This window comes from Ammospiza nelsoni, chromosome 21, assembly GCF_027579445.1.
Source record: "Ammospiza nelsoni isolate bAmmNel1 chromosome 21, bAmmNel1.pri, whole genome shotgun sequence".
In the NCBI taxonomy this organism is placed as follows: domain Eukaryota; kingdom Metazoa; phylum Chordata; class Aves; order Passeriformes; family Passerellidae; genus Ammospiza; species Ammospiza nelsoni.
In genome coordinates this window covers 6,859,169-6,878,100 of record NC_080653.1, presented here as the reverse complement: position 1 = coordinate 6,878,100, position 18,932 = coordinate 6,859,169, and the positions used below count along the sequence as shown (strand labels likewise).

At 41.8% G+C, this 18,932-nt stretch overlaps 1 protein-coding gene across 1 annotated transcript; it reads left to right on the top strand.

Moving 5' to 3' along the window:
- The first annotated feature begins 1,683 nt into the window (after nucleotides 1–1,683).
- Nucleotides 1,684–17,865, top strand: NCBP3 (nuclear cap binding subunit 3). The gene is made up of 13 exons (XM_059487222.1): nucleotides 1,684–1,836; nucleotides 3,374–3,439; nucleotides 4,196–4,301; nucleotides 5,185–5,310; nucleotides 7,215–7,343; nucleotides 9,555–9,628; nucleotides 10,506–10,614; nucleotides 11,412–11,511; nucleotides 11,798–11,904; nucleotides 12,916–13,195; nucleotides 13,944–14,101; nucleotides 15,252–15,416; nucleotides 15,917–17,865. Exons 1-13 carry the CDS (start codon nucleotides 1,684–1,686, stop codon nucleotides 16,150–16,152), a joined length of 1,809 nt encoding a protein of 602 aa, XP_059343205.1. The 3' UTR covers nucleotides 16,153–17,865.
- Nucleotides 17,866–18,932: the final 1,067 nt, after the last annotated feature.

The window sequence follows — 18,932 nt, the reverse complement described above, 5'->3', positions numbered from 1 at the left end:
CTTGCTGAGTGCAATGAGTGAATCTTGAAAAGGTGCCAAGCATGGAGGGCTGGAGTACAGCAATGTTCTGCCTGAGGTGACATCCAAGGGATGTTGAAACAAAATCAGGAAACACCTGGGTCAGCCCAGGGTTCATCTGCACTCTGCTGACAGCAGGGCAAGGTGACCTGGTGTCACATAACCCTGTCCCAGCTGCTCCTTGAAGGGTTTGGCTTTGTCAAGCTGGTCTAGATCACATGGTGATACTGTGTCCTACTTAGAAAACTAAACCTAAAGGAAGGTTCCATCTCTTGGTTTCTTTTCCCTGTGACCTGAAGAAACAGCATTTATCCCACTGATAAGAAATGTTTCCTCTTGTTTAGGCTCAGCTGCTCGCAGGAGGTGCCTGTGTCCTGTTTATTCCTTTTCTTCACCTCCTGTAGCCTGGGACCTGGCTTCACACCTGGCTTGCAAATGTCACCTGTGCCAGCAGTTCCTGCCAGGTGCTGCTGTGGGATGTCAGCAGCACTTTTGGTGAACAGTGACACGAGCCTTTGTGTAATGAGCTCTGCGTGAAGACTTGAGAATAAATAATCTTGGAATGAGTGATGGGTAGAAGGATCTCTTGATCCCACTGGGTTTTGTGTAAGGGGAGCAGCCTTGATGCTGCCAGCTGGGAAATGTCTTGGTGACAAAGTCTAAATTTGAGTTTTCCTGGGAGGTACCATCAGTTCAGAGGGAAAGTGACGAGTCACAGGAAATGCACTGGATGGAGTTTATATGTAAACACAGAAATGAGGCGTGGAGCAGCCTGAGCTGGAGGGGAAGGTCCTGCTGGAGAGGTAACAGGAATTCCCGGTGGTGTGATAATAACACACAATAACACTGGGATGTGGCTGTGTATCCTGGCAGTTGTGTGAAATAATGATGCCAGGGCAGGAGCAACTCCTCAGCTACAACAGGGCTCTGGTCTGCTGTGTGTGAGGGAATGGAGCTGATTAGAGTCATGAGGGGAATGAAGAACTGGTCTCATGGGGACTGGTGAAAGCATGTGGTTTATTTAGGCCAAGAAAAGGCAAGGCTGTTCTCCTGGAACAACCCGAACACCTTGGGACAAGGGGACAAAGAGAATAACTGAACGTGAGCAATGGGACTACGAGCTGAGAATTAGTTTATCAGCGGTGTAACATTCCACTAATATGGACGGGAAAATTGAACATTAGAGTTCAGATAGTTTAAAAAAAAACCCTTTTTGGGGAAAAGACTTAAGTTCTGTGTTTGTCCGCTCTCTAGCGCCGGGGACACGGGGAAGCCATGCTCTGCCCGGTCTCTGTGGCCGTTCTACCCCGAGCCCCTGGGCATGAACCGGCTCCGGGCGGGCCGGGATGTGCCGGGCTGGGCTCGCGTTGTGTTTGGCTCCGGGGGTGCACCGGGCTCGGGGTCCGCTGGGTCTCGGGGCACACCGGGTTCGGGGGGTGCATTGGATTCGGGTGCACTGGGCTCGGGGGTTGCGCTGGCTCCCAGGGTCCGCTCGGTCTCGGCGGGAGCCCCGGGCGGGCCAGGCCGTGCTGCGGGCGGCGCTCGGGGCCGCCGCGCTCCGCCCGCCCGGCGCTCCCGGCCGCTCTCGGCGCTCGGAGCCGCCCCGCCGCTCTGTGCCGCCCCGCGCTCGTCTCGCTGGCCGCGCTGGGCGGGCCTGGCGGAGCCATGGCGGCCGTGCGGGGCCTGCGGATCTCGGTGAAGGCGGAGGCGAGCACCACCACGGCGGAGCCGCGCGGCGCCGAGCCCGAGCCCATGGAGGTGGAAGAGGGAGAGCTGGAGACCATCCCTGTGAGGCGCTCGCTGCGGGAGCTCATCCCGGTGAGGGCCGGCGGTGGGGGGCTCGGAGGGGCTGGGTCCGGCGATTGGGGGTCTCTGGGCGCTCTGTGGGGGCTTTTGGGGGGATTATTGGGAAAAGCGGGGATGTGGGAGCGGGGGTGTGAGGGGACTCGAGGAAGCGGGCGGGGTGTACTTGGGGAGGAATGGAATAAAGGAAGCGGCGGAGATGAGAATTTGGGGTGCAGCGTTGGGTTGTGGGTGGCAGGGAGGGTGTACAGGGGGTGTTTGATGCCGGGAATAAATTCCTGGAGCGGGGAATTCAGGGACTGACCAGCGCCGGGACTGTGGGCTCTGACGAGCAGGCTTTGAGACCTTCCTTCCCCATGTTTTTCTGCCCTTTTGCACTCGCTGATTGTTTCTGTACAAGTTTTAGTAGGATTAGGTTTACCAACTAAAAAATGGGTCAGAGTTCTAAAATCCTAAGTAATCTTTTGCTCTGAAAACTTGGGTGAAAATTGCTTTGGAAGCTAATCTTTAATTAGCTGGTCTACCAACGTGTGCTTGTGCTTTTGCACAACATGTGGCCTGAGAGACAGCATCGTGCTGCACTTCCTTCTGCTCCCTGAGTCAACCTCAGACACTGTGGGGTTTCAGCTTGAAAAACCATGTTTATTTTGCTTTTCCTTCTCTAGTAACTCTGGCCATTTGGCAGCATTAGAGGAACTTTGGTGCTGTTACTAAGAAAAGCAGTTGGATTGTGTGTGTGTTCTTCGGTCTTTCTAAACTGAGACTAACCTACTTCTAGAAATGGTCCTTTAGCCAAAGGAATTATTGCAGCACAAGTGTAAAGAACACGTTTACTCCTAAGGAAAGGAGGAGATGTTCTTCCAGCTCCGAACTTCTGCCAGTTGAGAGTGTCAGAATGAAGAGGTGCCATTTTACAGATGCAAACAATGGAGGGCACAGAATTGGGTCATTGGTCCAGGGGCTCTGGGGCTTAGTCCCTCTGAATTCAGCAGTTCTGACTGATAGAGAGGAAACCTGTAATTTTTTCCCCTCTCATTCTTCATTTTTACCCTCTCTCAGTATCAAAACAGAAATGTTTCACCTTGGGATTTGGAATTTGGGGTTGAAATAATGATAGGAATAAAAAGTTACTTGTTTTAATTTTGGATGTGGCTTGGTGTTCTCGCTTTCTGAGATTAAAAGCTTCAAACTGACATTTGAGTAGTCAGGTATCACTGTTAAATCTGCTCATGTTTTACAAAGAAATTTTACCCAAACCCAAAATTGTAGAAGTCTTACTTGGGAAAGATGTTTGATGACTTTTCCTGTATTACTGAGAGAGTAAAAGCTTGGCAGCAGCTGACATAGAAACTAAATTCTGTCAAAGGAAAGAATCCTTACAGTGAGGGAAGTTTGGTTCAGTTCAGTGCTTTCAGTTTCACTGACATGAGATGGGGTGAAAGTGAAAAGAGGATCTATTTCTTGTAAGAATGATCAGGTGTTTTTTTCAGTGTAACAAATGTGTTGCTTTCAGCGCTCATTGAAGTTTCATGACCATTTTGCTTTGTTTCAGGACACCAGTAGGAGATATGAAAACAAAGCTGGAAGTTTCATCACTGGCATAGATGTAACCTCCAAGGTAATTTTTGTGCTATGGCTCTTCAACATTTTATCATTTTTGCCCCTGGAGAGGTAGAACCATTTCATTTCTTTCTTTCCCAGCATGCACAAAGGCTTAGTCTGGTGTTCAGGTGATGCAGCTGGCATGAATCACTGCATATTCCAAAGATTCAAAAATCTATAGTGCTACCTAATAAAATCTGGAGAACAAGGAGCTTCTCAGCCAGTTCCCAAAACTGCACAAGTTCCAGGCAGACTGTTGCTCATGAGCTGCATAAGAGGAGCCTGAGTTGCCAGTCTAAAAAGTTCTCTGGAGCCAGCTCTCCAGTGTTAAATTCATGCTCAGAAAACAAATTCACACTTTTGTATATGTTAAAAAAATAGGGGGAAAATTATATCATTTTCGAAGATTAATTTTGCCTGTGGTAGAAAGACTTCTTTTAGAAGAGAGGTTGTATTTAATATTTGTTAGTAAGGTCTAATATTTATTACTAAGGACTATAATGCTCCTGTTCCATGATGGAGTCTGTGTTGTCCAAGCCACTTTGTTTTCCATGCATCCTGATTCCCATTGCTGGATCCACACAAAAACTGTTCTGTGACACAGAAATATTTTTGTGAATTACTTCCACATTCTGAAACCTACAGGTCTCTCCAGAATTAACAGAATTATTAATACAAATCGTCGCTGTCTGGTAGATTTTAGGTATCCTCAGTGCAGTTTGTTGAGTGTGCTCCTGGCTCCTGTTTGAGTGCATTGTTTTGCATTTTGCAGGAAGCAATAGAGAAGAAGGAGCAAAGAGCCAAACGTTTCCATTTTCGGGCTGAGGTGAACCTGGCCCAGAGGAACGTGGCCCTGGACCGGGACATGATGAAGAAAGGTACGAGTTCATCCAGCACTCAGGAGCAAAGATCCCTTCAGTTACTTCCTCACAGTGTCTTGACTTGATTTATCCTGCAATATTTCCTACATTCCCAGAGGTTTTTCCCCATTACTGCTGAAAGGAATCACTTGGGGGTTCTTCCACCTCCTTGTTTGCATGTTATTATTTTTTTAACCTATTTGACACTTGCCACTTCACTTCTTGTTTTACCAACCCCAGGAAAAGGAAACATTTTTTGGTGTGCCTTTTTTACTACTGCTAAATGCCCAAGATTCACCTTCTTTAAGAATTTTTAAATGCTTTGTACAAAGCCTGGAGCAGTGTGTGGGTACACGTGGAGGATTCAGTGTCCTGTGCACAGGGAGCTCAGACTCTGCTGTACACACAGTGAAGCTGCACTGATGGCAAGCTGGAACAGAAGCCAGGAGATGTGTGCACAACAGATTGGTGCTTTTGGCACCCAGTTGGTTCTCAAGGCTTTTTTTCCAGCTGGCAGCTTGGACCTGCTAAGCTGTGGCCTGGAACAGCTCCCCATCAGGTGATGCAAGTGGAAGTGCTTTGTGCAGGGCCTTGTTTTGTTCTGGTTCTTTAGTACTTAATGATAGCACTTTGGCAGTGTTCAAAAAGGAAAAAAAATATTTTTCAAGCTGGTTGGTTGCTGTGCAATCTCTGTATCTACCAGTGCTTGAAACCTCTTTTAATTCTTAATTTATTTAAAATTTTGCATTGTGGAAGAATAAACTAAGTTATGGTCTGTGTCATGCTTCACTTCAATTAGTTCCTCTTTAGTTTATTTTAAAGTATTTGCTTTATAAACTGATATGGCACTAATCTGAAAGCTTGCAATAAGTACCAGTTTTGTGTCTTTTCCTCTTTACAGCAATTCCTAAAGTAAGACTGGACACCATTTACATTTGTGGAGTGGATGAGATGAGCACCCAGGACATCTTTGCCTATTTCAAAGAGTATCCTCCTGCTCATATTGAGTGGCTGGATGACACCTCATGTAAGCAAACAGAGTATTTGTAATTCTTACTCTTTTATTTAAACCTGGTCACAGCTGTATCTCTAAAGAAAAAAAGAAAAATGTCTAAAATTATTATCTCCACCTTGACATAAATAATATATCTGAGAGAGGGTGATTGAGCTGTGCAGTTGGGCAGGTTGAGATGGTTCTGGGAGGAGGAGGAGATTTGTTGCCATATTTGTGTAGTGCATGCTCCAGGAGAAATGGGTGGGTGGAAGGAGGTGGCAGCTGGGTGTGATTTCCATAGATTGGAAAAGGAATGTGGGTACACATGGTGAGGGCTGTTTTGGGGAGTGAGATCAGTGAGATCAAAGGTGGTGGAGAGTTGTGCTTTCCTTACTGACACTGAGGCCTGTAGAAGAGATTTTCTGCTACAGAAAATGGAACTGGAATACTGTGAAACTGTCATGCTACAAACCTTGTGCCTGAAATAATAGAAAAAGAAAAAGGAGCCAGCGCAGGTTTTCCAAATAGCTGGAAACTTCCTGACAAGCATGGCTGAAAGCTGAGAATCAATACCTTGATTCTCTGGAGTGACCCTGAAGAAATTCTGCTCCAGTGCAAGACAAAATAGATGGTGACCTTGAAGTCACTGTGTATGACAGCTTGAGGTACTGGCACAAGCTGATAGAAAATGTGAAACCCAATGAGCCCTGGGTGGATAATTACAGTACAGAGCTGCTGGATGGACCTGTGCTGATGCAGGAGCTTGGAAATGCACAGCTTAACTCTGTCTGAGGCAATCTAAGATTGTCTGTTTTATAAATGCTGCATGAGTAAATTCATGTGAAAATTAAGGCTTCAGGGTTGTAACAATACCCAGTTATGGTTATTGCACATCTTTTTTAATGGTGAATTTTCATGCTGTGTGTGAGTTACCATGTCAGCTACACTTGGTAGAAATATCAAGAAGCTTTTTCTTTTCAGCATAGATTTGCATCATGGCAAAAACTTCAGTATTCCCAACTGAATTTCATCTTAAGGTGATTTAGTGCAAAGATGGATTTAGTGTCCTGTGTTTCAAACTGATGAATCTGAAATGATGAAGGTTTTGGAAATTTGGCAATGGGAAGATGAGGCAGACTGAAAAAAATGTAGATTTATTAACCAATCGTTGAAGTTAATACCTGGGTGTTCTTCACCTTGTAATTCTTGTCTGTTTGAGTAATTTAAGAGAGATTCTCTTATTTTGGGTCATTGTACAGTCTTAATATCTGAATCCACTCTGCTTAACAGCAGAACAGAGACATTTGTTGCTGTATTTGTACCAAATGCAGAAAGGTTTTGTTCAAATCCTGTTTCTAAGCAGTTTTAGCTCTTTCAATTTCAACATCTATTAAATGCTTTTAATTGGCCTAATAAGTTATATTTTAGTACCATCTGCTGATGCTTAAGGCACATCCTGAATGATACTGTGAACCTGTGTACCCTATAATCTGTACAAAGTGCTGGAGCAGTCTCCTATTTCCCCCTATTTTCCTGCTTTTTGGAAAAGATTAACAGAATTCTGCAGTAAAGTTCTGTCAATTGCCAAAGGGGAAAAAGATCCAGGCTTCATTCCTGCCCCCTGCTGCTCCCTTAATCACATTTGTTTGGGAACACATGGATCCACTGACCCCCATCCAGTGCCTTGATTTGCTGGTTTCAGGAAGCCTCTCAAATCTGTTGTTGTGCCTTTCAGTGATTTGTAACAAACTGAAAATTGTGTGTCCTTCAGCTTATCAGGTGTGTAAAAAATACGACCTTCCCTGCAAGAGATCTGATGGCTTTTTCTGTCATTTCTGATTTTTTTTTTCATTGATTTCCTTCCAGCAGGGCAGGGGGAGATGTGATTGCTTGATGACACCAACTGCATTTGTGTTTTGTGTTTCTGTTTGTCCCAGGTAATGTGGTCTGGCTTGATGAAGTGACAGCAACGCGGGCTCTGATAAATATGAGTTCCCTGCCTGATCAGGAGAAAACAAAGAGCAGAGAAAACAACAAGGAGAAGACAGCTGAAAAAACCAAGAAAGGTAGATTGAGATATGCAAATACAGCCATCATCTCATTAAATCAATGAAACTTTAAACTTGTGCTGGGGTATTGCATAACCTAAATTACTGAAGGAGCTTCTATCATATAGTTGCAGGTAAATGTATTCTGCCACTTTAAAAAAGGCTTTCATCTTGGAAACCTTTTGAAGAAGCTGCTTCTTAAAAGGTGGGTTGGAGCTAGACCAAAAGCAGTAATTCAGTCGATACTAAACGTGTTAGATGAGGCTGCCACTAAGAGCTGGTATTTATAGTGGGCCCTGGGCACAGAAATAGCTCTGGGTGATGTGCTACAAAGGCAGGCAAAGTGGGCAAAAAGCAGGTGTGAGAAAGTGGCCTATTTTTGAAATGCCACAGCTAATTCCCTTTTTGATGCACTAGCATCCTTCAAGTGGATCCCTCACAGCAGCGTGACAGTGCATCACTTCAGCAGGGTGTGTACCAGCTCTAAATTTGGCTGCTATCCTTTTAAGAAAGAAGTTATTAAAAGGTTGGTTATAAAAGAGCAGAGCAGCAAAAGTACATGTCTGTGTCGTGAACAGTCTGGTACCTCGCTGCCTTGGTTGTAAATTTATTTTCCTTTTATGTGGGGAAGTTTAAAATCAGAATTTTGCTGCCTGAGGAGAGTTTTGCTCTTAGGCTGCTGTGAGTGCTGTGGTTGGAGGTGCTCTATCACAAGATACAGAGCAAAAAAATGTTATATTTATTAACTTTTCCATGGATTTTGCTTTAAAATGCTGTATATGACTTAAATGCAAGTAGCCAATCTCTCTGTTAGATATCTGCCGTTCTTCCAAAAGCCTTTCTGGGAAATTTGGTGTTTAGGGCTTTGTTAAATTTATGGATTCTCTGAATTCACCCCCTTTTCCTGCTCCTTTTCTCCACAAAGCAGTGGCTCCTCAGCCATCCACATGACTTTAATTTTGGCCAAATGTTGATAAAGCTTCAAGTAAGACTTGTTAGGAAATTTTTGGAGATTAGAGACATTGCTTAAATGGAGCATAAACATATATATTTAATCCTGCTCTAATTATAGTATCATTGCACCTCATCTGAAAATAAGAACTGTCATGTGAATTACTCCTGTTCCTCTGGAAAAGTGGGATATTAGAGAAAGTACAGAGTGTTCAATTACATCTTAAGGTGTGAGATCCATACAGATACCCTGGAGTCATCTGGCTTGGTTACATTCCTTTTTTTAGATAGGAATTTCAGGGCTGTTTAGACACTTAGGGAAGCAAAAGATTGGTCTGTGCTGTGAGAAACTTCTAATTTGTGAGGGAGAAAAATGCCTGAGTACTCTCCCGGCTGGAACCTAATTATTTTGGTTTAAATTTGGGTAATTTGTTTACTTAAATTCTCTCTTTGGTTTCAGTTTAGTTAATTGTGCTTTATTGATTTCACTCAGGAATATTTTCAGGATCATTTAGACAGCTGCCACTCTCTATTTTAAGTTTTTAAGTCCATTGGAAGAGATTTAAGATAAGGAACTCTGAAATATAAGAGGGAGAATTTTTTAATCTTAGGCCTATGAAATACTTTGAGATCTTTGCAAATGATATTGGCACATCACACTTCATAGCTGTCCACAGTCATTACTTTTGTACAATATTTTATTTCTTGGGGGCTTTGGAAAAAAAACCACCATGAATTGTCTTACACTGAGCTAAAAAGAACTGAGGAATCAAAGTAACTCACAATTTTAACAGTTCTGGAAGCATGCTCTTATTTTTTAGTTATTTCACAGCAAAATTAAGTCACTAAGGTTAGGTTTTTTTTCCTTTTTACTACTCTCTCTCTCAAGCTTTTGATTAATTGTTACTATTGGATATTTGCAGGCATTTGAAAAGGAGATGGAAGGAAATGCTTTAATGTGCCTTTAGTGCCTTGGCCTTGCTGATCTCTGATTTTGAACACACTAAATCCTGACAGGCAGTGCAGTTTCATTTGCTTTCAAAGAATTAAATTAATGATGCACATGTGCTGCTGCAGGCACAGGGCTCTGAATTTCACTGTGCTCCACTTTTCCATAGGCATTCAGTGCTTTGATTATTCCCTAGGCTGCTCAGGAGGAAGGAAAACACCTTCAGGCTGATTTTAGACAATGTAGGTAATCATAAATCAAATGAGGCTGACACACTAAAATGGAGCTTGGTTTTGTTTTGTTTTTTTTTCCCCAATTATTTTCCTTAGAAAAACAGGAGGAAAGCTCTGATGATGAGACAGAAGAAGGAGAGGTTGAGGATGACAATCCCAGTGATGTGGAGGTCAGTACAGAAGGGAAGTGGAAACTCTGCTCTGGAAGTGCTGCTCTGGCTGGGGTGAAGTTTTCACAGCATTTTAGGTTTCTATTTGCAATTCACAATTTAATTATCAAAATAAATTAGGTGGGGAGTGAGAGGGAGTGCAGGTGGTGATAATCCCAATGGAAAGGGCTTTGTGAAAATAGATTTTGGGGAGTTGAAGAGTGAGCCTGGCTTCTCTTTTCTGCTGAGAGGAGGCAATGACAGAACAATAATGGAAGGCAGTGACCTTTCAGCAGGGAAAGTGCTTAGAGCCCGATGGGATTTAGGCTGCCCATGGATCTGTGGGAATCAGCACACACAGTGATGGCCTGGCAGCAATTTAATCCTCACTGCCTGAGTGTATAATAGGTGTGATTAGGGTTTCCTGTAGCAATGGCTCAGTGAACACTCCTACATCATGGATGTCTGAATTGAGTTTCTATAAAGCAGCTATAAATGAAAAAGAAATGGTTTTAGTCATTGTGTGAGGGCATGACAACCTGTTAATAAAATAATTTAGATATGAAACAGGGGGAAAAAAAAATCATTCTTTTCAATGCCTGAGTTTTGCTATTTATTTTCTGCATTTCAGTCAGTAATATAGAGTCATTTGACAATGACTGGATTTAATAACCTGAGTTAATGTTATGGAACAAGAGAAGGAAATATTTTACATTTTCAGGGCAGTTTACATTAAAAATTAACATCAGCTTGTCAAGAAAATAAAGCAGAGCTCATTTGAACATCATTTGAAAAGCGACTTTCTTCATTATCACTTGATTGCTTCTCTGTAAGCAACCCATTTTTGTTCAACAAAAATTTGATTTTTGAGTCCAAAATCCCTTTTTTGCCCCCAAAGTTGGATGCCCTCTCCCAGGTAGAAGAGGATTCCCTCCTGCGTAACGACCTTCGCCCTGCCAATAAACTGGCTAAAGGAAACAAGCTGTTCATGAGATTTGCTACTAAAGGTAAATGACCAAGCACCCTGAATTCACTGCTTCTTGTACTTTTATTTGTTGGCTAATTAATGCCTCAAAGTGCCTGCTTCTTATTTATAACACTCCTTATAAAATAACACTTCTTATAAACACCTCAAAAATTACACTTCTTATAAAAGTGTGATTTTTTTTTGCTAATTATTAGGTGTTAAAATTTTGCCACAAATCTACATTTCTTGTGTCAATTATATCAGTTCATGTTGTATGAAAATTATTGTACCTGGAAATTGTATTTTGGGCACAAGACATTCTTCCCAATCCCATGGAATAGAAATGATGCCTTTTTCCAGAAGTAAATTCCACATTTTATAAATATGGATACAACTGGAGATGCCAATGAGGGATTAGTAAGAATTATTGCTAAATATTAATTTTATTTATTAATATCCATGTTAATAAAATAAAATTAATGTCCATATAATTTCTGGACCATGCAGGAAGTGGCACATTCATTAAGAAAAGAAAGGTGATGAGGAAGGTGAGTGGAAACTGCAGCAGTGACAGGGGGATGTAATGCCCTGTTAAGCTGATCTCTACAAACCCAGTCTCCCTGGAATTAAGTTTCTAGACACAAATAAAGCTGTGGCGGTAGGAGAAATTCCAGAGGTGTAAGCAAAATTGAATCCTTCATGTTGGAGGGTGAAGTAATTCTGATTTTAAGGCACACTCAGTCTCGCTCTCTGACTTTGGATAGTTATTTATTTTTATGCTGTGCTGTAAGTTATGCTCTAAGAGGGAAAAATTCCTATAATTTATGTTTTTTGCAGATGACAAAAAGGAGCTGGGAGCTGCAAGGAGAAGCCAGTATTACATGAAATATGGCAATCCAAATTACGGAGGCATGAAAGGAATTCTTAGCAATTCTTGGTGAGTATTGGACAGAGGAATTGGAACACTGCAGGTAATTGGACAAGCTAATCTAAAACTGTTTTAATTTGTGGATTTTCTATTGAGTTTATGTAGATGCTTCAAGGTAAATAATGTTTTTGCAATTATAAGGAGAGACTTTTCTCATGAAAATGAAGTTTCTATTCAGACCAGCTCTGACATAAACTTATCTGCTGTTAAAGTGGGTGAGAATTGCAGGATTTAGGGGTCGTGAATGAGCCATAATTCCTCTGGCAGGCATGTCAGCCTCTCTCTCTGCTTTCAGGAAGAGGAGGTACCATTCCAGGAGGATCCACCGGGATGTGATCAAGAAGAGGACTCTGATTGGGGATGATGTGGGCCTGACTCCCCCCTACAAACATCGGCACTCAGGTACTGGGGGCACTGGGACAGCCCTGGGGGACACTGGGACATGGAGGGCTGGCCAGGATCTGCAGCAGTGCCTCAGCAATCCCATGGGATCTGTGGAAGTCTTCTTAAAAAAATAAATTTGAGTCCTATTTTAAGAGTTTACAGGAAATTCCTGAGGTGGAAACTTCATTCTGCTCATTGCTTCCCAAAATAGCTGCTGCTTTTTATGTGACATTTTTCTTTTATAAAATTTAGGGCATGGGGACTGTGGCATCAAAGGCCAAAAGAAGGGATGAATGACATCTTCAGCCTTCTTGGCAATTTGTCCCACTTGCCAAGTCAATTCTCCCAATCTCTAAATGTAGAACAATAGAGATGAGAAAATTCTATTAATTAGGCTGGAATACCTTCATCTCCTACCTAAGGTAGAAAAATAATGGGTGTAAAAATTTGACATGAGACAAGTGCAATGTGATTGGCCTGTTAAAAATACAGCCATGGATGTGACAAATCTCATGGAAGATTTTCCATGTTGGTCATGTAGTGCTGTCTGAAGAGATGTCTGAGTGCTGCTGATGACTAAATTGAAATTGTTTCTATTTAAATCAGTGTCTGTGATGAATGCATCATAATGACACCTGTGTTCTTTTTGGCACTGCTGCTTGCAGGACTTGAAGGGATTTTTGCAGAGCCAGCAGCTGGCACATTAAGCCCTGTAAGATCCTGGGAATTGTGCTTAGCTCAGGGAGGAAGAGCTGCACCTCCTACAGGAGGCAGTTGTGCTTTAATTACTCTGTCCAGCTTTGTGCTTGGCCAGGCCTCTGAGGAATGAACACATTTTGTCCTGTAGCAGTTTTATGCCATTTATTGATTCCAGTTAAAATACTCTGCAAAATATTCTCTCTCTTTAAGAAGAGAGAACTAAAACCTACAGACTCACTTATAGGAGATCATTAATTAGTGAGGTGATTTTCCTTTAGGTTTTGGTTGTATAAAATTCAGTAGATCAGAACTGAGTTTGTTTCACTGCAGGCTTGGTGAATGTTCCTGAGGAGCCCATAGAGGAGGAAGAGGAGGAGGAGGAGGATCAGGACATGGATGAGGATGACAGGGTGGTGGTGGAGTACCGGGATGAGCTGCAGGCCTTCAGGCAGGCGCGGGAGCGCGGCGCCGCCCGGAGATCCAGCGCCTCTGACTCGGACGAGATGGATTATGACCTGGAGCTGAAAATGATCTCCACCCCCTCGCCCAAAAAAAGCATGAAGATGACCATGTATGCAGATGAGGTGGAGTCACAGCTGAAAAATATTAGGTAAAAGTTTCTTAGTCTTTAAAAGCAGCAGTGAAGAGGGATTGCGTGGTTTTAGCGACAGAGCTGCCGAAGACTGAGGTAGCAAAATTATATAAAACAATAAGATATATTTATTAAAATCTATTATTTTATTATTTTATATATTATATTATTTTGTATAGATTTTCTAACAAGAAATACAGAAACTAGGCTTTCAATAGAATTAACATGTTTTTAATACAGCTTTTTCTGCAGATCTCTCTGTCATTGCTTATTACCTGAAGTAGAATCAAGAGAAATTTATGCAAACAACCCTAATTAACAGGGAAAAATAACTCCTCTCTCTGTTATCTCTTTGCCTCTTGCTCTTTATCTGAGGAAAAAAAAATAACCCTCAGTTGTTGGTGACAAAGAGGAATTTATGTTCATTATGGGCTTACTAGCCAAAGTTGTATATATTGTAGATGAATAAAATAACATCCATATAAATCCAAATAAATATTACCACCCCTTCAATAGGGTGGTTGTACTCATTATAATGTCAACAATTTTGAGGCTGCCTTGAAATGGATACTGAGGTATTCATGGAATTACTGTTATATTTAGGATTCTGGCTTGAACAGCTTCTAAGCACTGTTTTTACTACTTTTTCTCAGCAGAGAAGTCATGATATTATTTTTTTTTGTGATGTAATTTTCCACATAAGAAGACTTTAGAACACAAGATTGAATTTTATTTAGAGGACATCAAATCTATGATTTTTTTTTAGGAATTCCATGCGAGCAGATAGCATAGCCACCAGCAACATCAAAAACAGGATTGGCAGCAAAGGATCCTTGGAGAAAGTTGCAGATGTGAGGCTCCTGTTGGAAGAGAAACGTCAGAATAACTCTGGGCCACGGCAGCCAAACAGCACTGTCAAATCAGGTGATTTTATCTCTCATTGCTGGGCAGAATTGTCTCTAAAATATATTTATTTCACACCTGTGCTCCACTGCAGATAAGCTCTGCATTCACACAGTTTGTCCTCACTCAGAGATTGAGGTGGGAATTGCTTTGGGGAAACAATCAAGTACACTTTAGTGAAAGCTTTTTTAGTGATGTTGATTTCCATCCATTTTCTTTGCCTGTGCCAATCTCCCCCCACTTTGTCCCTTTTAATTCGCTCCCTCCTTGAGGCAGAGATTCTCTGCAGCTGAGAAACAGCACACAGGGAATGTCCTGCCCAAAATCAAATGTGAAACACTGACTACACTTAAAAATACACATAAATACACATTACAAATGTGCATTACATGAATATGGGTGGTTTTCAATTTGGCAGGATTTATTTCTGAGCTTAAATAACTTATTTATTTAACTTAAATGTGTATCATTTCAGCTGCTTCTGACATCTTTTAACTTATCTGTCAGATAATATTATATCCTTTTTGTATTAATGAAATGTCAAAATAATGTTTGTATATTTTACCCTTTCTGCCCATTTTGGGCCTCTGACAAGTTGACACATGGTCCCAAAATTCCCTTCATATTTTTGTCTGGACCCTCTGTAAGATTGGGAACATCCAGCTAAGCCAGGCAAACTTCAGAATACAAAATTCACATCAAGGGTTAAGTATCAATAGCTTTAGTATTCTTTTTATTTTATTCTGCCAAATACCAAGCAGTGGTAGAATTTTAAATCAAGGTATCTGTTACCTGAAAAGAATTGTTGAAGGCAGACCAGTTTCCATGGAATTTTCCCTCCTGCTGGATATTTACACACTCTGCTGCTACACCAGGAAAGCAGCAGGAGCCATGGGATAACTTAGGTTTTTATCTTTTGGACAGAGCACAGCTTGAAAACATGAAATGTCAAATTTATTGCCAAAACTGAAATGAAATCTGACTTAATTGTACTGCAGAAATTTCCAGGAAGTGTGAGTATGAAAGACTTAAATGAACAGGCTAAAGAAAAGATAAAACCAGAGAATCTGTCTAGTTTCAGTAATGAATGAGCATAAACTGAGCTGGCAGAGGTAGAGTAAATGCCACAGGATTTTTTTTTTGTCATTTTAATCACTGAAAATATCCCCAGACGTGAGGCAGAGACTGGGAAAAAGGCCACACTCTCCAGAAATCAAAGCTCCAAGCAGTGCCTGTGCTCCTCGTCGAGAACCAATCTCAGATGTGCACAGCAGGCTGGGAATCCCCAAACAAGATGTGAAAGGCCTCTACTCTGACACCAGAGAGAAGAAATCAGGTTAGTTTTGTGCAGAAAATGTTCTGCTGCACTTCCTTTGGTTTTGGAGTCTAAGAGAAGTCCCAGCAGAAAGCCATGAAGGGGTGAAGTTGAATGAAATTCAGGATAAATTAGCAAATGTTTGTTCAGAGCTTTGAAATCTAAATACGTGTAGGGAGGAGCTGGGGGGTTTGGGAGCAGGATTTTTATGGAGGTGGGCTGAAGATCTGTTTTCAAACTGTGGGCACCAAAACAAGTGTCAGGAATGCAGGGGCACTGGAGGTGTGAATTAAACATCCTTTGAAAATGGGGAAACGTGAACAAGGCTGCCCTGAGCCTTCTGCAGCTTAATTTCAATTACTCTTCAAAGCATAATCAGTTCCATGACAAATATTGAGGTGGGAGGAGTAGGAAGGGTTGAAGAGTTTGAAGGGTTTGTGAGTTTAATTGGTTCCTTGACTTTTTCCTCTCAGTCCTGTCTGTTTTGGTTTTTATAAAATGTTTGTTTTTCATCTGCTTAGGTAATTTATGGACCAGATTGGGGTCTGCTCCGAAGACGCAGGAAAAGACTCCAGAGAAAGCTGAAAACTCTGTGGCATCTCCAGAGGAAGATGACTCTGAGCTGCAGAGGGTTTGGGGTGCTCTCATCAAGGAAAAAGAACAGTCCAGGCAAAAAAAGAGTCGCTTGGATCATTTACCCTCCCTACAAATCGAGATCAGCCGGGAAAGCAGCTCTGGCTCAGACTCTGAATCATGACTGGGTTCACAGCCTGACCCTGCAGTGCTGCCTCTGCAGCCTGGCAGGATCCCCTTTGCCCAGGAGCTGGACACTGGCAAAGACTCTGCAGTGAAGGTTCCAGAAGTGTTTTTGATCCTTTTCTACAACAAGAGAGGCATAAACCACTTGAAACCTAAAGCAAAGACATTTGTCTGGAGTCTGTGGCCGGCCCTGTGCTCTGCAGGGCATTGTCATCTCTGGTTGTGACAGCAAACCTGTAGTGAATTGTAGCAAAACATTTTCTCCCCTGAGCTTTGAACTTAAAAGATGAGGCAGAAATGCTCTGTGTTTTTAAGGAGACCTTTTCTGTTCTTGATGTTTTCATCATGGAGGCTTTTAACAAAATGTTTTACACACCTCATCCAAAGAACAGGGCATTTATTTCATGATCCAGATCACTGCCTTGCCCTTCTGGCTCTTACCAGCACCTTTCCTTTCTTCCTGAAGTAATAACAATAAAGCTTCCTGGGTGGGCAGCCAGCAAGGATAAAGCATGAAGGGATTGATTATCACACTGAATGTAAATCCAAGTTACACATTTTATCACAGTTAAATTCCCTATAGGTATCCCAGTGGCACCACCAGGATCCAAGGAATCCTGCTCATTCATTTTGGTGATGCCACATTCTGCTGTAGCAGGGATTGAGATGTTCAGGACTGCAAAGTTGGATGTTTGACAATTGTGTAAACCCTTGAGGGTTTGGGGGTGTTTTGTTTTTTTTTTTGCTGTTGTTCCACGAGGAGAGATTATATCCCTGTCATTCCACCTGGATTATGTCCTGAAGCAATCCATCCAACAGCTGGAAAGCATTTTTATATTTGTGAGAATCTTCCCATTGGCCACAGTGAAAGCTCTAGTGGTGTTCTCCTCTGTGCTGTTCTATCTATGTAGAAGTGAAACAGAAAAGGAAAACTTTAGGATCACTGTCTCCTGTCAATATTTTGGATGTTCTTCCTGTATATTACACGTGGATGTGGACATGGGTGACTTGTTCCATTCAGCTTTTTTACCTGCATATTTTCACCCCTCCCTGGGTAGGACAAGGGTTTGATCAGTGTGCAGCTGCTGTTTTTTATTTTTATTTTCATATTGCCAGTAATTCTGAGTGAGGAATAATGCAGCACATCACATTCAGGTAAACAACAGGTAGCAAAACCATTTTAATAGTCTGAAATCTGTTTGCATTGTCCTTATTCCTTGGTTCTGTCAGTCCAAAATATCTGTGAACTTCTCTTCCCATTTCTGCTTTTTAACAAGCAACTTTTTCACTTTTTATTTTTTTGCCCCTCCTCTTTTTGTACTAAGTTGAAGTAGGTTGGAGATTTCAGCAAGGAATCTGCAAAATGAACTCTTCTTGTGCTTTATGATGTGTGAGGATAGCAGCATGTCAAATGAAAGGTCAAATGACAGGCACAGTGACTGCAGGGGCAATCTGGGGGCTGACCAGGCTTCAAGCCTTACTCTTTCCTTGTTTTGTGACACTCATCCTTGATTTTATATTTAATTATTGAATATATAAATGTCTCATAAAAGTGCTGTTGAGAGAAACGCCTGCAATGTCTGATCACTGTAATAACTCATTTTAAACGTGTGCTTTCACTGATACCCTCTCCCCAAGCTTTCCCAGAGAATCACTCCCATCTTTCCAATCCTGATAAAATTTATTTCACTGGTGTCTTTTTGCCAGCAAACCTTTGTGTTGTGTCACTGCTTTGAATCCATTTGGGACCTTTCTTTTTCCTGAAATGAATCAACACCTCATGCACCAAAGCTGGATTATTGGGAGCCCTTGTGTGTTTCCATGTCAATATTCCTAATTTAAACCTGGTGAAGGATAAATTGATGGGATTAGAGGATCTCTAGCTGATCTAAAAGATTTGTGAATCAAGTACAGGCCTGTGACCCTTAACTCTGCTTCTGCCTTCCAGGTTGTCAGAAATATGCCTTAAAAATTCCCCCATCCAGGTCAGGACTGTGCTTTTATGGTTTTGGGGGGGGGTTTATGTGTGATGCTGAGCCCACAGGAGTTTAGCTGCAAGAAAAAAATGAAGTTTATTGTTTAGAAAAGGTTTTGTAATTGAGTGTGCCTGGTTTTGCTTTTTTATCATGCACAGAGAAGCCTTGGAAAGTGCTGGTATCAGGAATTCTTTCCAGCTTTGGGCTTCCTTAGTTACCTGAGCCAGGGATTTGGTATAAAAATGAACTCTGAATTTTAACTCAATGCTTTTTCCTCAACGTTTTAACTTACATCCCTTTGATCAAGAGATTGCAAAGAGAATTTTGTTCCTTTCTGAGTTCAGTTGTTCAATCCTTAGCTAATGTGATTTTTCACTCACCTCTCAGCTATCATCACCTACAAGAATTTGATGCAGAAATTGATGTTTGGTAGGGGACGGGACCTGTGTATTTCACTAAAATGTGTTTATGTCGAAAATGGCAAAAAAGGAGAATGTTGGCTTTGGCTCTTGCTGCAGGACCTGAATTTTAGTTGATTTGTTATAGCACCACACTAGTCCTTCTTGTAGGGAAGTTTTTGTTGTTTGGAAAATGTGGATTTTTGATAAATAGTTCTTCAGGCTGACTGGACACGTGGTGTTGAGGGTGGAATTTTAAAGCAAAGCTGGCTTTATGTTTGTTTTTAAAACGATGGCTGATGCACTTAACAGAGGGAAAAGGACACCAAAACACCCCTATTTTCAGTTCAAGATGACACAATGAGAAAAGAATGGAACTTTTATTTAAAACCAGCTGTTCTGTT